We start from the raw sequence: 20,265 nt of genomic DNA, 5'->3' as shown, positions 1-20,265 counted from the left end.
GTAATGTAGGCAGTAGAGATAGGAGGAACATGCAAGACACGAGCATGAAGTGATTGATTTCATCTTTTTGTAGGATAAGAGTCGTGAAGGTGAAGTATTATAATTTTGTACCACAAAGAAGAAAGAAAGGAAAAAAGAAGGCTTTTCTATACTTTTCCTTACACTTTATACTACTTATCTCTGTCCATTTTTACTTGTCGTCTATTGATTTTGCACAATTCTTAAGAAACTATAAATAGAAGGGTACTTTTATCAGATCATTCTTTGAATATAATAAATACAATGTCTCGAAAAATGTAATAGAAAATGACTACTAATTAATGATAAGGATTAATTAGTAGCTAAGTATAAATTATCTTTTAATTTCATAAATTAGACAAGTATTATCGAATATCTATTTTTAGTATAGTGGATAAGTAAAGATGGACGGAGTGAGTTTTGTGTCCAAACTTCCAATGCAAAATTGCTGATTAGCATGCCAAATAATTTATTACTTCCTCTCCTCTCTTATTAGTTGTCAATTTACAAAATTAAGGTAGAACTATTATATTTTTTAAAATTATAATTTTACAAGTATTATTTTTTTAAAGTGTAAACAAGTTTGTAAGTTTCAAACAAAAAAATTTAAGTGATAAGTTTGTAAAATTATTCTTTTTATATATGATTTTAAAGAAATGGGTAAAAAGAAAGGCTGACAATTAATACAAAAGAGAAGGAGTGAACATTAGTTTATACTCTCTCAATCGCATCTGATGTATTTTATTTGAATGTCATGTGTACAGTTCCCACAATTTTTTTCAAAAAAACCTCTAAGGGTCTTAATTTGATAAGATACAAAATTTTAGAGAGAAAAATATAATCCAACTTTTATGATCTTAAACTAATCAAAATAGATATTCGACTTTTGAACTTTGCGGATTTAAAAAATTATTCTAAATATATAATGAGACATTATTATTTAGTCTCAAAGGAAAACATTCATATTGAAACAGAGGAAACAATTGGAAATCAAACCATTGTGTACTTTTTAAATATACAATTTTTTTAGTGAACTTGAAGAATCAATATCCAAACTACACCAAAAATTAGATATTTTTAACTTGCACACTTTTAATTGCTAAATTAGTTCAAGATACCCGCACGAATTATTTGAAGCTTCGACGTTACTGGTAAATCGACTATGTGCAATGCATGTCAAATTAATTAAAATCTGATGCTTTGTTAACAGTACGTATATACTTGTATATTAGGCAGTGGAGTAGTATTTTCAAAAGTTGAACATAATATTCTTGACTCTCATGTTTTTAAAATTGAACCTAAAATATTGATTAAAACGGAAGTGCGCTTAACTATGACAATTTCCGAACTCGTGTGATTTGAATGAAACTAAAGTCAGATTAATTAGGACTATTAGATCAAATAAATAATTAATATAATGTTCTTTCATGTGTTAGTAATTAATTTGGATGGAATCGGTATTCAAGATCCTTCTCGTACCATTTAAAAAAAAAACACTACAGAATTGGGAAAATTTGAAATTAACATAATGACGCAGGAGGATCTTGAAGGCTCTTAGCTTTTTGTGTGCCCAGAATCTGAACTCTCGTCCTCAGTTCCTGCGCAAACCGGGCCTCATTATTCTCGTAATTAGGGATGGAGTCGGGATTTTTATCGATAAGAATCAAAATATAAAGAAGGATATATAGCATCAAGGTGATATCAAAGGTTGTGGTGGAGTGTAAATTATACTTTTTCATCCTTAATCAAAAATTTGGGTTCGAGCTCTTGGTATAGAGTCTTTTTTTAGTAGGAAGCGCTTTACACTGAAATGAGACTTCTTGGCTCGAATCAAATTAATTCAGCCCCCCCCCCAAATAGATATCGGACACCTGATGAGAAATCAAGAAAGTAAAAGTAGTGTCGATTAGATTATTTGATCCGCGTCAAATGTCTCGAATTCGAGGCATGGATATGAAGAAAATTTAACATATTTCATATATGAGAAAATAAGGTTTACTTTGTTTTATCAGAATTCATGAGCTTTGACTCTTGACTATGGCTTTATCTAATAGTAGTAACAACATTTTCAAGAATGGGGAGTTGCTGATTCTGATCATTTCAGAGGGAGGTTGCATGTATATTATTTCGTCTGTAAAACGCGACAAAGAAATTATATTTACAAACTATGTAACACACCAGCAGAAAATTTCTCTTAATTCATCCCCTAGCGATTATTTACCAAACCAAATTCAGGCAGTTTAACTATTGTCTTGTCTTCTCTGTGATGAGTTAGTCACCTACAAATGTGGCTAATGACAATTAAAATTAACTTAATATTGGGTTTTAAAGGTGTGAATAGGAAATAAAAGGTTGTGACCTTTACGAAGGGTTGTGATCATTCCGAAAGGTTGTAACTTTTCGAAAGGTTGTAATTTTTTCAAAAGGTTGTGACTTTTCGAAAGGTTGTGACTTTTTCAACAAAAGTTGTGACTTTTTTGAAGAGTTGCGACTTTTCTGAAAGATTGTGAAGTTTGTGAAGGGTTGTGATTTTTTCGATAAGCCACAGTAAGCACCTGTTCACACTATCCTTTGTTGTCTATAAATAGAGGATTTTCCTCTCATTTTTAAACATCAAATTTCTCCTTCTTCTGCATATATATTTTCTTTCAAACAAAGTTGAGTCTTTGTGTGATTTTGTTCCTGGCTTTTGAGTTCGCTGAAATTATTGAAGTTTGAGGTACTCCTACTTCTTTAATAGTTTATCCGATTTATATTGGGAGGAAATAATCCATAACCTCTGGATACAGTGAGAGGATTAAATTCCTTAAGGACACATAGTGAATTCTGTGGACTCGGATACTATTTTTTATTTTCATCTTTATTGTTTCTGGCTTGCTAACCTTAATACAAGAGGAGTAACAACAATGAGATAAGTGTCAAAAACACATCTAAATTATTCCTCTTTTTTGAGTTTCATACTTATACTATTGAAAGTGTGAGTTTCATACCTAAACTATCATTTATTAGTTTGAGAAACATACCTTTGATGTGTGTAATACACTCTTTCTACTCTCTCTATTTTTTAAAAATATCTTGCCACATGGCATTTCACATGAAATAAAATATTACACCTCGACAAAAATTAGACAAACTATTAATATTAGTTGTAAGTTAAAGATTAAAATATTTTTATCCCAAAATATAAAAGAAATTACTTTTTTTTAAAAATAAAATTTAAAATATTTTGCTCACGCACTGCAACCCCCCACCCCCACAATCCCCGTCTTTTTACTTTTCTAAATTTATTTTATAAAAATATTTTTTTAAAATTCAAATTTCACCCCCTCCCCCAATTCCTTCCTAAAAAATATTTTTATTTTTATTTTTTAAATTTTTTTTTATACCCACTCCATCTAACCCTTTACTCTTAAAAAAAAATTGAAAGCGGAGGGTTAGGTGGGCATGATAGATTTTTTTTAAAAAAATAAAAATATCTAAATTATTATTTGGGGTATGGTGAGAGAAAGTGGTGGAGTGAGGTAAGAAAAATATTTATATTTTATTTTATAATTTTTTTTGGCAGAAAATAATAATATTTTAATCAATTCTAATAATTTATTTATTTTTTGTTAAAATGAAATATTTTGTCCATGTAGAGTGTAATGTGATAATTTTTTTAAAATAAAAAGAAGAGTATAGTACACATATCATGATGAGAGTGAGATAAAAAAGAGAAATGCGTTTTTCAAACTAATAAATAATAATTTAGATATGAAACCTAAAATAAATAAATCAAATACACTTATGTCGGGAGAAAGTTAAATTGAGAACAACATTGTTTAAATGTTGAAGGGGTGAGTGAAGATGACAGAAAGAAGGGTCAACTTTTGGGGGGTGTTAAAGTTCCATTATAGCCCACAGCTATAAAGAAAGTAGAAGGGCCCACTGAAAGAAAATCCACAAAAAGAAGCAAAAGACAATAGAAGCTGAGCAGTGAAGCAAAGTCATTTACCCATAGCCCACTAATATAATGCAAAGTTACCCAAATACATTAAATTTGTCAATAATAATTTATTATTCGAATCCATGAGGATTCTGGAGATCGAATGTGGATCGTCCGATGATCCTTCTGGACACCAAGCATCCATCCCAAAAGTAACCGTTGGATCTGATCGGATCAGATCAGCCACAAATCGGGCCTAACTAAACAAATGCACACCCCTCCCACCATCCTCATAAAGTAAAATAATTTGATTTCCAACATAAAAAAGCCCACATTGTTGGGGCCTACAACAAGTGAGCCCATTATTGGGCCCACTAGACTCCTTTTTGTCTGCAATGCATATGTATGGTAGCATAAAGGATGCGCGTAGGGGACGCGTTGGGCGGAGGAAGAGGAGGAGGAGGAGAATATGTTCTTCTGTTGGTTTAATGGGTGATAGTGCACTCATAATTGACCAATCAATCCATCCTTTCATCGCTTATTAGACTAGATAAAATTATCAAAATAAGGCAACTCATCATGAAAAATGTATGGGTAGTTGATTTCATGATTTGAATTTGTGAACTAGTAAATTATTGGGAGTCAATTTTACCGTGGCTTCAACCTTCTTCTTCATACCTACAAATTACTTATTAGGAGAAAAAATAAAAAAAGTATTCTAGCATACTGTAAAAAGAAATAAATAAAGAAGAAAAATATCTTTATTAACTTTTGAAATGACTTTTCTACTGTTTTCTATAATTAAAAACGTCAACATATGATATTAAGATTAATTAAGGAGATTACAACGCACTCGTGTCTTAGTCAAGTTGATATGTTGCATTTTAATAATATTATAGAAAGTTGTCAAGTCTTAATCAAGCTTTATTTTAGTCATTAACAAATATTTCTTTGCTCTCTGGTCACGAGTTTTAATTATTTTAAAAGATGATAATAGTCTGAACGCTCTTATTAAAAGTAGTATCCAATACAATGAAGGTGTAATCATTCAAGATTTTTATGCTTAATCTTTTTGTACAAATCATTATCGCTTTTACATAAATGATAACATAGCAAAGTTCATTTTATAGCAAATTAAAGCTACACTTCATGACTTTCTTCAGCTTTATGATTGTTAAAGATCAAGGGGTCCATAACACTAACCTTACATCTAAACTGAAAAACCGAAATAAAAAAGGTTGCACTTAAATGTTTTTCTTTTTTTTGTTGTTTTTTTGGAAGAAGTTGAAAAAAATGCCAATTTTGTTTTTTTCAATCAAAAAAAAAATTAATTTGGAAGCATATGGTGTAGAATAAGTTTTTTTGTTGTTCGTCTTATGATATCTGTTTCTTCCCAAGTGGTTATAGCAAAAAAGTTCAACTTGTCCGGATATGAGTTCTATACATGACCAACAATGGAGTCAAATCCTAGCTTTTGTGTTATAATATAAACTTCTTGAAAAATTGTTTGAATATTAAATTTTGAACTCATTAATTTTAAATTATAGACCTGTTTATAATTTTATGGGAAGACATATCATATTATATGTATAAACTTTAAATTGTGATTTTTTTAATTTTTTTTTTTTTACTTTTAATGTACTAGCTAGCACCATAGATAGTGCGTGTCACCATTTTACAGCAAATAATATGCCTTAATTGGTGTGTCTGTGTGTGTGTGTGTGGGGGGGGATGGTCTTTAAAGTTGAAATGTTTTTTTTTCCTTTTTCTTCGTAGGTGGTGGGGGAGGGGAAAATGAGGGGACAAAACACAATCAATTTGGTGTACAATTTACACAAGACTCGAGGTAAGTAATAGTTTTGCTGGACGAAAATAATAACATATTCAATATAATTCTACGAATAGAGTTTAAGTAGAGTTTGAGAAAAATAGATTGTATCAAAAATGAATTTATAGATAGAAAATATGAGGCAAGTAAACTCATGATCTTTCCATAATATTAGGTATTTTATGTTTATATTTTGTAAAATTAATATAACATTATCTGATGTCATTGATGACTTTCATGCTAAAAAAAATTTATATAATGTATATGCGATCTTATTTCTAAAATTATTTTTCAATAAATCCCCGATTCAAAAAAAATACTTTGAAAAACAAGGACGTAAAGCAAACAATAGCGGAAGTGATAGTGCTGATCGAAAAGAAAAAAACAATAATGTTCTATATGGCAAAGGGGATAACACTTAGACAATTAGGCAACCTCATGTTTGTTACAAGTGGGGATGCACAATTAGGCAACCTCATGTTTGTTACAAGTGGGGATGAGGGCTCAACTTTGCATTTAGCATCACACTGATATTCTTTTCTTTAATTTTTAATAGGAGAAGGTAATATAAGGATGACAATCCAGATTGACAAAGTTGTGATAGTGAAACTACTGTAACATCTCATTCAATCATGCAAAGCATCTCCCATTAATTTGTCTATCTTTTGGAATATTACGAAAATCAAACCTACTTTTTTAACGTATAATTTCTCTAATGACGTCAAGGGAAGAAGTATTACTCCTGAGAGAAATATTCTCACTCAAGTTTGAAAACGACCCTTTAATTATGATAAAGTGATAAAACTTGCACACATCTCGACTCTATACATGAATGCATGTTTCACTTCCACAATAAATATCAAGTAATTCCGTCACAAAAGTATCTGTCTAATAGAATTTAAACTTTAATTTCTTACAATTTTATAGTATGGATTCATTGGAATTTTCTTGGCTCTATCATATATTTGTTCCTTTATATTTTGAATCCCGCTATGAAGATTCTTACTCTGCCGGCCACTATTTGATTGTGTATATTTGATTAAGATGATAATGATTACGATAAGCTGAAAAGAAAGATATTAAGGATTAGTATAAGAACAATGGTAAACGTGATTAAGGAAATAAAGAAAGGAGAAATAAATAGTAGTTCTCAAAAAAAAAAAAAAGGAAAAAAAAGTCAAGTACTTAGGAGTTAAGGTTCTTGAGTAGATGGGACATATCGCGGTGGAAAAAGAAGGAGAAGCTTCAAAGATACAAAAGCAAAAGAGGGTTGAGATTCTGAGTAGTGATTAATACAATTCAATGAAAGAAAAAGATGTGTCATACCACCATTTTGGACATACAACTCTCCCTAAAATAAAAGCCACAAAACTAAAAAGGTTTCAAACACAGTACTTGTGGAGCTGATCCACCCATGCTTTCATGACTCATAAAAAAATATACTTTTTTTCTTCTTATTTGTGAGGATATAAAGTTTGTTGTAATTAAATTAAAATAAAATTGTTCTTTCTCCAAATATTAAGCTCAGAGGTGAAATGAGCAAGAGATCTAGACGGATGTAGCTTTTTGACTATGGGTTTATCACTTTTTGATATGAAGTATAAATATGTATGTTTAAAAATTTATTAAAATCTCAATAAATATTATATCTGAACTCATAATTTTGATGGTACAATGAATTTACGGCTGAAAATCTTAAAAGTTTAAATCATTATGTGGGATCTTGCTTCTTCAATTCTCTCTCATTATTTTACCTGAGTCAAGGATTTATCGAAAATAACTTTTTTTATTTTTTAAGATAGAAATAAAATTTACATGTGTACACATTGTCTTTTTAAATATTATTTGTGGGATTACCTCGATTATATTTTTTCGATATGTTGCTGTAGTTGTTGCCTCTGAATAGACACCCATAGGTGTGGTCTGGTCAATGAAACAAGGAAATACTATGGGATATCAGAATTCATATTTTAGCTAAAGAAAACGACACTAATAGGTGATTTGTCTAAATCTTAATGGGCAGATAGCTGATAAAATAAGTGAAATGCATGAAAAAAAAGAATAGGTAAATTTCCAAAAATTGAATCTCACTGTTATTACTAGTCAACAAAATATTCCTTGTGTCTAGTCCCGCAGTAAAGACATATACATATTGAAAACTTATAATAAATAAATTAATACATCTTTAATAATTTTAAATTTTAAGTAAGACGGTTCACGGAATTCAACAATTTAATCAAATAAATTGTCTACTTTCTCTTACTGTTCAGATGAGGAAGGGGTGGTGGTGGTGGAGATATAAAGGGCGATCGATAGGGTATCTTGTATGTGATTAATATAACTAAACAAAAAGGTGAAAGGCAAAAACATATATGAATGGTGGTCCTATTCTATAGTTATATGGATTGTTAGGATACGTCGATTTCACTGCAAAAAATGCCCTCTCTATAGATTCATTAAGTTTTCTTTGTGATCTACTTTTTTCCTATCATATAGACCTACAGTCTTACTCTGGCCTTCCACGTTTCACATGTTGTCAATGTTTTATTTGTTTTTTCCACAATTGCATCTAAAGGGCTTAGAAAATTTCGCACCGTGGGGACCCAACCCAAAGTTTATAGAAATAGAATGAGTGAACACATAGATAGGTCCTTAAATTTAGTTGATTTTTTCTTTCAGGCATTTCAACTATGTTGTCTTTTTATTGAACTCCTGAATCATACATAATTTGTACCTTTTAAACATTCATTGCTGACATTGCATAAAACGTTTTATCACGTTTGAAGAACGCGTGAAAAGGATTTAAAGGGGCTGATTTGGAATCCAATTTGGGATGTAACGGTCTTCCTTTTCACGTGCTCTTCAAACGTGATAACACGTTTAATGAATTCCACATCAGCCCTTTATATGGATAATTTAAATGTGTTTTTGACACTTAATTATCCCAAAAGTAAATGACCCATTTATTACTTTATCAATACCCAAATATGTACTTCGTTATTGGACAATTTTGATAAATTTGGAACATGAGTCCATTTATCTTCACTTGTACATTCCTTCTAGAAGCCCAAATTAATCCTGACCATATGTTAACGTACTTAAAAAGTAAAAACATGCATTAAACTCATTTCCTCATCAAATTTACGTCGAATTATTTATGATGTTTGAAAAGAATCTTGTTTTGATTTTCAGAAGTCAAAATTTTTTGTTTCTTTTTTCTTCATAACCAAATGGTCTTCAATTTGTTTTGTGATGAACTTAAAAACTTTTCAACAACTTCCCTCTATGATTGTAGAATGACATGGCTCAGCAACAAACTGTTTATATGGGTAAAAAGGTACGAAAATTGAGCCTCTTCGAACTAGAGCCGGACCTTGTGGATGGACAAAGTGATTTGAGGCCCACTTCTAGTTACTAAAGAGTAAGGAGATTATGCCTAACCAACGATAAAGAATTATAACTTACACTTATACATAATTTTTGAATATTTAAAAAATTAATATGAAAAGATTGAGTTTTTTCAGTATTTAGGTAAATTAATTTACCATGAGAAGTAAAAAATACTACTTAAAATTAATTTGAAAAAAATGAATATAGAACTAATTTCAAATATAAATATCTCATTTTTTAAATAAAATGAATTAAAATTTCAAAACTATAATTTCTATTTGGTACAGAGATAACGAATAATAATCCCTGATAACAAAGATAAAAGGATATTAGGCGGACTGCCAAAAGAGTGACGGAACGATAGAAGATAAGCTCCTAAGCTGAAAGAGTCAAAATAGAGCAGTGCATGGGGATGAATACGTGTCAAATTGAAAGAAGCACCTGTCCATGCAAATGCCACGTAATTCCCCGTCTTATTTCTTCAAAACCCCTATTTCACTGCCCCTTTTCTCATGACTTTGCAGTGTTTTAAAAAAAATAAAAAAGCAATGTCGGCAAAATATTGTTTCTCAACGCCATTAATTCAATGTTGCAGAATCTTGTTGCTGTTTATGATTATTATCATCAGTAATGTGGCTATCGATGTAAAAGCTTTGGGAGAAAATGAGGAGATCCCAGGTTTGGATTATTGGGGTTTAGGTCCTCTGGTTAAGAGATCAGAAAGAAAATCAATAATTTCAACTGAAAATGGACAAGTCTCTTCAGTCACAGTAGCTGATGGAACTACTGGATCCTATCTTCTTCAATTCATCACATTGGAGCCCAACTCCCTCTTCCTTCCTGTTGTTCTACATTCAGATATGCTCTTTTATGTACACACGGGTATCTATTAATACTTGACTAGAAAAAAAACGATGTTTTTGAGATAATAATTATTAATTAAATGACTATCTTGATAACTCAACCTCTCTCTCATTTATGTGTTTAGTTGAGATTAATTCAAGTATTTATATTAATTTTCTTTTGGGTGTGTGGAAATTAAATTAGGGTCAGGGAAGCTAACTTGGATGGATGAAAATGAGCAGAAGTCGGTGGATTTAAGAATAGGAGATGTTTTCAGGCTGCCTTCTGGAACTATTTTCTTCTTAGAGAGCAACTTAGACCCTGTGAGACAGAAACTTAGAGTTTATTCTATCCTTGCCAATTCAGGGGATGATTTGCGTGTAATATTTCTTTCCTCTCCTCAAAACACTTTAAATATTCTTAATTTTCTTGATTTAATAGCGTAATATTTATGCAGGAACCACTGAATGGACCATATTCCAGCATCCGTAAAATGGTTCTTGGATTCGACAAGAAAGTCCTCCAAGCAGCATTTCATGTAACTCCCTCACCTTTTTAATTTAACATGAATATATATCATATATAGCGGGTACTAATTGTATAATTAGACCTTACTGATTACCCAATTTCCATAATACAACAATTAATTCTGTTTTGATCATAAATTGGCGTCTCTAAAAACGATGAAACTAATCATGGACATCACTTGAGTAGCCTGATATGGGGTGTTTAAGTCTTGATGTAAAACATTTCTTGACCGAGTCGCAGAGATTATGTACTCATATTGTCTGGGTTTCCTTTAATAAAAAGAGTGTAATGTTGGACCTTGGTGGATACTTTTAATGAATGTAAAATTTTCTTTATGAAGGTACCAGAAGAGGTGATAGAAGAAGTGTTGGCTGGAACAGAAGTACCAGCCATCGTGCATGGTGTGCCAAAGTCAACTAAGAAGAAGAAGAAGAACAACTTATGGGAGATGGAGGCTCAATTCATGAAAACTGTTCTAGGAAGGGACAGTTATAGTTTCTTTGACAACCCAAATATTAATAAAAAGAAGAGTCCTAAATTGTTCAATGTTTTCCAAGAGAAACCAGATTTCGAAAATTGCAACGGGTGGAGCACCGTAATAGACAGGAAGAAATTGCCTGCCTTAAAGGGTTCCAAAATTGGCATTTACGTAGTGAACTTAACCAAAGGATCAATGATGGGGCCACATTGGAATCCAATGGCTACTGAAATTGGAATAGCAATTCAAGGAGAAGGAATGGTAAGGGTTGTTTGCTCGAATACTGGAACAGGGCAAAGGTGCAAAAACATGAGGTTTAAAGTGGAAGAAGGAGATGTATTTGTTGTGCCAAGGTTTCATCCTATGGCTCAAATGGCTTTCAACAACAATTCATTTGTGTTTGTGGGGTTCAGCACAACTACAAAGAAACATCATCCTCAGTACCTAACGGGAAAAGCTTCGGTCCTCCGAACATTGGACAGGCACATCTTGGAAGCATCTTTCAATGTGACTAACACAACAATGGATCAGATTCTTGAAGCACAGGGTGATTCAGTTATACTGGAGTGTACATCTTGTGCTGAAGAAGAAAAGAGGTTAATGGAGGAAGAAATTAGGAGGAGACAGGAAGAAGAGGAAGCTAGGAAAAGAAAAGAGGAAGAGGAAAGGGAAAGACAAGAAGCAGAGGAAGCTAGAAAGAAACAAGAAAAAGAAGAGGAGGAAGCAGCAAGAAAGCAACAGGAGGAAGAAGCACAGAGAGAGGCAGAGGAAGCAAGGAGAAGTGAAGAAGAAGCAGAAAAAAGAAGGCAGGAGGAGGAAGAAAAGGAGGAAGCAGCACAGAGAGAGGCAGAGGCAGAGGAAGCAAGGAGGAGAGAGGAGGAAGAAGCAGCCAAAAGGCAACAAGAGGAAGAATCACAAAAGGAGGCAGAGGAAGCAAGGAGAAGAGAGGAAGAAGCAGAAACAACAAGGAAGCAGGAGGAGGAAGAAGCAAGGAGACAAGAGGAAGAGGAAGAAGCAAGGAGAAGTGAAGAGGAGGCAGCAAAAGAGGCAGAGAGGAGAAGGCAAGAGGAAGCTGAAAGACAAGAAGAGGAAGCTAGGAGACAGGAAGAAGAAACGGAAAAGAGGCATCAAGAAGAAGCAACTGAGGAAGAGGAGCCAGGCCGACATGAACGGATATTCCTCAAAGCAGCATGATAAATGGGAGTACATACTTGGTTTTATCACCACGGTAACTGTCCTTCATGATCAGTCTTTACGTTTTTGTATAAGCAATTTCATGTATGTGTGTGCGTTTTTGTTTCTCCTTTTGGTATCATATTTGAAACTTATGTAATAAATGCTGGAACCAGCTTTCATGGATATTAACAGACTTTTCCCTGTCAAGCTTCCGGAAATGTAGTAGAAGGTGTTGGATATATTTATACATATATAAATTAACACAAAAAGTGCATTGGATGAATGCCAATTCATATAGTCCTATAGACCTGACCAGAACTAGCTGCATCATTCACTATTGCTGAACAGGGGACTCAAACATGGTGTTATCCGTAGTCTGGAATGACGAATTGCTAAATGGCTAGGCAAGCAATGTACAGCTTCCACCTGATACATTAACATAACTATATAGCTGAACAATGAACTTCACAGAATCGGGATAATGTAAACTTTGCTGCAATAACTGGAGGAATGTATTATGGAACAAATTCCCTGCATCACATAGAAGACAAACAAATATGAATGAATTTGAAAAAGAGTATATGTTCACATAATTATGATTTTTTTTCATTAAAATTACTTAATTATGTTTTCTAATACAAAATAACATCTGTTAGAAAATTAAACTTCAGATGAGTAATATCTTTTTAATTCTCTGTTTTAATCTGATAAATGCAAATTCAATTTATGCAAACTAGAAAAAGGTGAGAGAGAGGAAAAGGTAGTACCAAATTACGAAGAACCTGTTTACAACAACAAAAGTTCTATACTAGTATAATCCTATAACTTGAAAGTTTTGTCTACTGAAAACTTAGAAGAAAACCAAAATTTAAATAATATGCTTGAACGTAATACGTTGTGCAATGTATAAAATTGTTAAATGTTGACCTTATCTTCCAAGCCCTTTAATTACTTTAACCTACTCAAATTCTGATTCATATGTGATGTGAGATTCCATCTTCTTTGTTTAGGATATATGGTCAAATTTTTTTTAACAACATATCCGATGAAATTTCACATGTGAAGTTTGAAAGGGTAGAGTGTGTGTTTCTATTTCAAGGAAAAGTAGAGAAGTTATTTTTGAAACATGCATCGACTCAAGTATCGCATTTCAGAGTTGTTTGAAGAAAGGACTCATAGAAGTAAAGAAGACATAACAAATAATAGAGAAAGCATTGCAAAGCATTCAAAGAAGAAGAACAGTAGTACTCCCTCCGTCCCATATTAATTGAAAACTTCCAACTTTACACGGTGATTAAGAAATTATCAATACATTGGAAGACTTTACCAGTTTGCCTTTTATTTATACCAATGTAATATACATAGAGTATAGAAATAGGTCGTATTGAGAATTGTTTATATTGAGAAGGCCATATTAATTGTATGGGTAAAATAGGAAAAATTTAGTTAATTTTATTTTGATTTAGTAAGTGATCAACTAATATGGGACAAACATTTGTAGTAAGATGTCCATCTAATATGAGACGGAGGAAGTAATAAATAACTAATGCAATAATCGAAACACAAATAAATAACAATTAATACGTTCTTTTTAGTCACACATCTAAAAGTTTGCTCCCATGCATATGTATCATATTAAATTAGGCAGTACTATTGCCAATTTTTCCAATGAAAAGAGGAAGGTGTATGGTAATTAAATATGAATCGATTCTTATAACAACTTTTCCTCCTTTGGAAATTTTAAAAACACTTTAAAATAGGGTTTTGAGGACCATAGCAGTGAGCATTGATGAACTACAGGAGTAGTACATATGTCCTTTCTGGAAATACTGATACGATTTATTGCTGCATTTAAAGATAGAAAGTGATATAATACATACAAAGTCTAATACTACTAATAAATTCAAAATGAAATACTACAAAGATAAAAAAAAAAAAAAAATTAAATATTATACGTGTCAGTCAAATATGATTATATAAATTGGGAGGGTGAAAGTATATTGAAGTACAAAAGTAAATGGTGTACTTGTTTTATGAAACACAATAGGTGGTGTTGAGAGGGAAAGGGAGATGGGCTTGGATATTATGTAGGCATCATGAACCAATTTTGGGACCTACAAGATTAATGTTTTGGATTTCCCATATCTTTCATGACAGCCCCTTTAATTCAAGTTCTTGGTGCAAAAAATATCAATAGGTTTTGTGTAGAAAAAGACACTTAACTATTTCACTATTGATCCCACTAATTAGAAACATTTTTGTAATGACAGTGATAAAAATGAGTCATTATTGTGAGGACGTCGAACAAAATTATTTATTTCGCATAGTTAAATAAGACGCTTTTGACAATTTATCGTAGAATCTTGGGCTCGTACAGTAGTTTTTGGTACAACAAACTTTGTATTTATGGCCTTTGCAGTGAGGAAAAACTTGCATACGGCTTGAATGCCCTCTTTAATTACAGCCTCCTGGACTAAAATTACTCTTCATATGCCACAAGTCAACATCTCTATATTAGTTGTAAAATTGTTTGCAAATCAACAGCCACCGAAAGTGTCTAGACATAACATTGAATCAGTTTTATTTCTGATAGTTGATTCTGTAATTTACTTCCCCTTTTTTTATTGTTTAAAATAGTTTAATTGTTCAAAATTCAAGAGAAATATTTAAAACTTTTTCCATGTTTACCTTTTCCATTAATGAAGTTTTGTAATTTCCAAGGAGTAAACTACAATACATACAAAGTTATACTCAACTAAAGGACTACTTGTATTTATGATTTCACATTTAATCATTTTTATGATGCTAATAAAACAAAAGGGTAATAGAAGAAATATGGTTCAAATTTTGTCCTTGAATATTTTTCTTAATATGTGTATTAGTTTAGAAATTCAACTAATACGGAATAGAAGGAGTATTATGTTATTTTAGTTGTATACTCTCTTCGTTTCAAATTACCCACCGTGATTTTTTATATAATTGTGTCAATTATTTATCGAAAGTTCAAAACAAAATCAATTGTTCGTTTCTCAAATTTTCTATAGTACTAATTGTTCTTGAAAATTACAAACATTTTAATAGAGTAAAAAATTTGATGAAGTGAAATTACATCCTATGACGTAAATGAGTGTAAAATAGTCAAAATTTATTCTAATTAATATTTTCTTAAGAGTGTGTGTAAAAGAAAAATACTATAGATGATTTTGAGACATCAGGAGTTATTCTTTGTAGTGTTAATTTTCTTCCATTCAAATTATAAATCGACAAAATGATCATTTCTTCCTCTTTTATTATTAGTGATTTTTTGCAATCATGAATTTTTATTGTAATTTTGGGAAGAGAATAAATTGTAAATAATCAGTTGTGACAGGTCTTAGACAAAGATTAAGCACCTAATTATATTTACATATTTAAAAGAGAAGATTAGGTGAGAGAGACCATAGTTTATGACCTCATCCAGAAATTAATCATATTTCATTATTCAAGGTTACTGCTACCAAACAAGAATAAATGACAAGATTAAGGCATAAACTTCCACAATAGTTCATTAATTATTTATTTATTAGCCCCAAAGTATAGCACTACTATTACAGAAATGATATAATAATTAGAAGACAGTTGAGTTGCTACTTAAAACTGATGCTAACCCTTCATTTTCTTGCACTGTTGTTCAAGATTAGATGTAATTTCAAAGTCAAATTGGAATTGAGAAATGGTAAGAAATAAAGTTCCTGCATCAGATTCCTTTAATTGATGTCAAAAGCACAACTACAAATGGCCCAACAGAGAACATTCATTTGATCTAATCTATTTTATGTCTTTTCTCTAACTAAGACTTAAGTTCTTAATTCTACCTTTAATCATTTTCACTTCTATAAGTAAATAAAAAAGCAAAAGCTTATAACGGTAGCGTCTTGATTAATTTATGTGTATTTTATTAAATATTTGCTACCTTCCACCTATATCAATACCAATCAACTTTGTAAACCAAGATTTAAACTTTTTTAACATTTTGAAATAGTATAAAATTTGAACTTTGATCTCTTATAATTTTCATCTACCAAGTGATTAATCTTGGGTGTCACTATAATTAAAACTACAATGACTAATCTCCACATTTTCTCCAAATTTACCTCAAAGTCACTTATCATATCCAAAGGTTTGGCACTTTTCTTCCACTAGTTTTGATTAAGGCATGGCCCTTATCATCTTATCAATCAATCAATCAAAATATAAAAGAATAGGAGTAATTATCACCGAATGTGATGTCAAGGAGTTGGGCAGCTTGTGAGAAAATGGTAGTAGTAGTAGTCAGCCAAATTCTTTTTAATAAAGTTGACAATTAGGAACCAACTTGCCGGCTTCATATTATAATTATGACTTTAAAACATTAACATAAACGTTGAAATGGTTCGGAAATGAATTTACACCAAATTGGTCCATCACCCAACCCTAAACTCTAGAGTGGTCAAGTTATTTACTTTACATTTTAGTTATGCATAAATTATAATATGAAAATTATTTATGCAACAAATATGATGATTTAATAGTCAAAAGTTCAAATAAAACAAACTTCACAGAACCTAAATGAGATACTATTTGATAACAATTTCCACCAGATTTTTAGCCTCCCTTGGTTAAATTTACTTATATAGTAACTTATATATTTTCACAAAACAACTTCATTTGTAACAAACAGCAGAGGAGTTTATGCAGCTATACATTCATCTTCTACTGTACAGCAGAAAAAAAAACCTTTAATCTTTTCCTACACAATGGAGGCAGTAGAACAATCTTAAAAGTGTCCAACTGCCTCAGAGAGCTTTCCTCCTGCCATGCTATGCTTCAATTCTCTGGGGTTGCCAACTTGGTTTTCTGCTGCATCAACTAAAATTCCATGGTCCTATACTTTACAGAATAAATTAAACCCGACCCTTCTCAACTAGAACAAGTATGATCAATCTTTTGACTGAGTAATGAAGTTGATATCATGAATTTCTTCCCATGTCTTTCCCACTGAAATCTCCACTACCAAAAGATCCAGCTGAAGTCACCATGTCCAGATTATTACCTATGGATGTTATTAATGCAGATAATCCAGGCGTTGGACCGACACTAGCCGCCATCCCCAATCCAAGAAGGTCAAGAGTAGGATGTTTAGGACCAAAAACAGAAGGAGTTCCCAACATTAATTCCTTCAGACCAGAACCGGCGTCACAAGGCAGTCCAAGACCAAGGCCTGCAGCCAATGACGCACCATTGGCATCAATTGTTCTTCCACTCCATTCTTGCTGCCCGTTAGAAGACGATGTGGAGGACATAACCCCAAAGCCCCTCAACAACGATGAGCTAGTTGCTGCTGCACCCATCTGAGCTGCCTTCTGCAGCAATGCTGTTGCAGACATGGCTGGTTGTGGTGCAGGAGCATATTGCCTCCGTTCTTGCCCAGCGGATCGAAAAATTGACGAACTGTGACTCATTGCTAGGCCGAGAGATATTGGTTCTGTAGATGAAGAAGGTGGTGCCATCTCGAGAGGGCGGTCAGGAGCCACGACTCGAAACATATCAGCAAAACCAGGAGCTTGAGATGGCAAACTTCCCGGAGCTGTTGATGAAGCAAACAAGCTTCCAAAGACACTGCTGCTTCTACTTCCATTACTACAAGAGCTGCTACAGTTTCCAGTCAAGCTTGCTACTGCTGCTGCTTCCTCCAGAACCTGTTTCGTAGCAGTTCCAGCAGAATTTGTGTTTGGATTCTCCCGCAACTCTGCACAAATTGTAGCAATTATAAAAAAGATAAAAGGAATCATACTTGTACAAGGAAACAGAGAAAGTTAAAACTTTTCATATAAAAGAACATTATCTGTTGCAAAAGGAGATTCAAATATAGTATCCTTTCTTTACAATCTTTAACTTATTTAAGCATATACTACTTATTTCTTTCTTTAGCCAACGATTTCATTACATTGAATCTTCATTTTTAATGATTTTCCCCATATATCCTTTCCTTCATTTTTTTTTTCCTTCCTATTTTAGACCCTACTTGTGTCTACAGGGTTCTAATTGATTAATAGAAAATATTAATGATTTTGTACAGACAAATAAATACAGATAAGAACAAAGATCAATAAATGACAAAATTAACTAGACTCCAAGATATAGAAAGAACAAAGTTCTTTTGTTTGATATGTAACAAACACAAATGCGACAAACATCAAACTCAAGAAAGGTACCTGAATTCTGAACAGAGGAAGCAAATGACATTACGGAAGTTGATGGAGGAACTGCAGGGATTATTAAAGGCTTTGGAGCTGGTGGCGGTGGTGGTTGAGTCTCGGTGGCAGGTGGAGGCGCCGGTGGTGTTGGCGGTGGTGATGATGAAGCAACAGCTTGTGTTTTAGGCTCCTCATTAGCATTAGGAGGTTTCTCTGGCAGTGCTTTAGCACTTTCTTGAGCTAATGCATCACAAAATGCCCTGTGGGTGATAAAGCTATCCCTCCTGTACATTATTAGCAAATAAAGTTATCAACTTTAGAACCCAGAGAGAAATTAAATTAGCTCAAAAAGAGTAAAAGGAATTGACCTTGAAAATAAGGTGCCACAATCACATTTATACTCTCTAGTTCCACAAATCTTTGAATGAGCCTTTAAATCAGACTGAACAGCATATTTCTTGGAGCATTTGTCACATTTCCACTTCTTCTCACCATGTTTACGGCAGAAATGTTTCTTGATTCCGGTCAAATCACCCAATGCCCGAGAAGGATCATGGTGAACACAAGTGGATTCAGGGCAAACATATACTCTCTTCTTCACCTCATTGCTTGATCTCTGTCTCAGCTTCCATGGCAAATTATGACCTCTTCTGTGAAGCTGCAAATTCTGGTCTCTTTGAAATCCTTTACTGCAGATTTCACAAACGAATCTGTTCGTCGCCAGCAAAGTTTTAGGTGACAAAGCAATAACCTCTGCATCGGGATCTAATCAAAGCAACAACAAAAAAATCAAATCTTTGCTGAAGTTTGGAAATTGGGTTCATCAAGAATTGTGTTTTAACATAATTTTACCTGGCATCCCAGGAAGATTCCGTTTCTTCTTTCCAGATTCTTTCTGAGGAACTGCTTGATTACCTGAAGACGAAACGCTTGCTTCACCTGAGCCTGTGGAATCGTTCATGGCGGATGAGTTATCTGGGTCGGCCGACATGATTACTTCTAGGTGGGTTTTTTTTTTTCGGGGGAGGGGGCAGGGGGTTGCTAAAGAAACTTTCTGATATCTATCTTTTCTTGGGGAGTCGATATTTGCTCGCTTTTTACCGTATCTACCAGTCAATCTTGCTTTTTCGTTTTTCTTTCTTTCATATACCCAACTACCAATTCTAATCAAACCAAGCTAAAATAGCAAATCCCCATAACTTAGAATTAGCTCAAAAACAAAACCCAGATTCCAAAATCACCAAATTCTGCCAAGCAAAGTTACTAAGGAAAGTTAATGAAGAAAAACTCCAGTCCGGAGATGAGAATGAGAACTGGGGTTAGCATAGCAAGTCGGCGGCTCGGAAATCTAGAGAGAGAAAGAAAGGAAATTTAATGTGAAAACAGAGACTGCAAAAAGTCTACTCAGTTTTGGGTCTTCATTCTTACTTTTCAAGAACATGAACAAAAATAAAATAATGAGAGAATAGAAAACCATGAATGAAAAATCATAGTACTAGTCTAGTAGAGTAGCAACTACTTGCTGTTTACGGTCGAGTAAATAAATGTGTCTCAATTCTGGAGATAAGGACATCTAGTAAGAAATACTTCCCCAGATTTCATGTTAAGTAAATTTATAAGGTAATGGACATATATTAAAAAAAATATTCAATAATATAATTTGATGCATATTTTTTAATATTGTTTTTTCTAAAATTATGAATATAACTTTATAAGTAGTATGATTTATCTTCTAACAAATATAAAATTTTAATAAATGAAAAGACAAATATAAAAAAATTTCAAATATCTATATTGAACTTTAAACAATTTAATTATTTTAAATAATAAAAAATCTCTTAGAAATTCACTTAATATGAAATGG

At 32.6% G+C, this 20,265-nt stretch overlaps 2 protein-coding genes and 1 long non-coding RNA gene across 3 annotated transcripts; 1 reads left to right on the top strand and 2 right to left on the bottom strand.

The window, feature by feature from the left end:
* Window positions 1-6,537: 6,537 nt before the first annotated feature.
* On the bottom strand, window positions 6,538-7,224 carry LOC129875247 (uncharacterized). Its single transcript, XR_008763112.1, has 2 exons — window positions 6,957-7,224; window positions 6,538-6,835 (listed from the first exon to the last, which is right to left on the bottom strand). It is a non-coding gene; the product is annotated as an uncharacterized LOC129875247 (long non-coding RNA).
* Window positions 7,225-9,550: 2,326 nt separating this feature from the next.
* Window positions 9,551-12,393, top strand: LOC129874651 (vicilin-like seed storage protein At2g18540). The gene is made up of 4 exons (XM_055949971.1): window positions 9,551-10,043; window positions 10,209-10,384; window positions 10,462-10,542; window positions 10,873-12,393. Exons 1-4 carry the CDS (start codon window positions 9,674-9,676, stop codon window positions 12,202-12,204), a joined length of 1,959 nt encoding a protein of 652 aa, XP_055805946.1. The 5' UTR covers window positions 9,551-9,673; the 3' UTR covers window positions 12,205-12,393.
* A 4,426-nt stretch (window positions 12,394-16,819) lies between these two features.
* On the bottom strand, window positions 16,820-19,959 carry LOC129873837 (zinc finger protein GAI-ASSOCIATED FACTOR 1-like). The gene is made up of 4 exons (XM_055949028.1): window positions 19,254-19,959; window positions 18,770-19,166; window positions 18,420-18,685; window positions 16,820-17,953 (listed from the first exon to the last, which is right to left on the bottom strand). The coding sequence occupies exons 1-4, from the start codon at window positions 19,390-19,392 to the stop codon at window positions 17,175-17,177; spliced, it is 1,581 nt and encodes a 526-aa protein (XP_055805003.1). The 5' UTR covers window positions 19,393-19,959; the 3' UTR covers window positions 16,820-17,174.
* Between the last annotated feature and the right edge of the window lie 306 nt (window positions 19,960-20,265).

Source organism: Solanum dulcamara, chromosome 11, assembly GCF_947179165.1.
Source record: "Solanum dulcamara chromosome 11, daSolDulc1.2, whole genome shotgun sequence".
Classification (NCBI taxonomy): Eukaryota; Viridiplantae; Streptophyta; class Magnoliopsida; order Solanales; family Solanaceae; genus Solanum; species Solanum dulcamara.
Note: the sequence above shows the minus strand (reverse complement) of the source record. Positions and strands in the feature narration are given on the sequence as shown.

Excerpts from the sequence above, each read along its gene's own strand:
- LOC129874651 (XM_055949971.1), top strand. The coding sequence starts at position 9,674 with ATGACTTTGCAGTGTTTTAAAAAAAATAAAAAAGCAATGTCGGCAAAA. Across the intron at positions 10,044-10,208 it reads GCTCTTTTATGTACACACGG|GGTCAGGGAAGCTAACTTGG; the intron begins GTATCTATTAAT and ends AAATTAAATTAG. Across the intron at positions 10,385-10,461 it reads ATTCAGGGGATGATTTGCGT|GAACCACTGAATGGACCATA; the intron begins GTAATATTTCTT and ends ATATTTATGCAG.
- LOC129873837 (XM_055949028.1), bottom strand. The coding sequence starts at position 19,392 with ATGTCGGCCGACCCAGATAACTCATCCGCCATGAACGATTCCACAGGC. Across the intron at positions 19,167-19,253 it reads GAATCTTCCTGGGATGCCAG|ATCCCGATGCAGAGGTTATT; the intron begins GTAAAATTATGT and ends TGCTTTGATTAG. Across the intron at positions 17,954-18,419 it reads TTCCTCTGTTCAGAATTCAG|AGTTGCGGGAGAATCCAAAC; the intron begins GTACCTTTCTTG and ends CAATTTGTGCAG.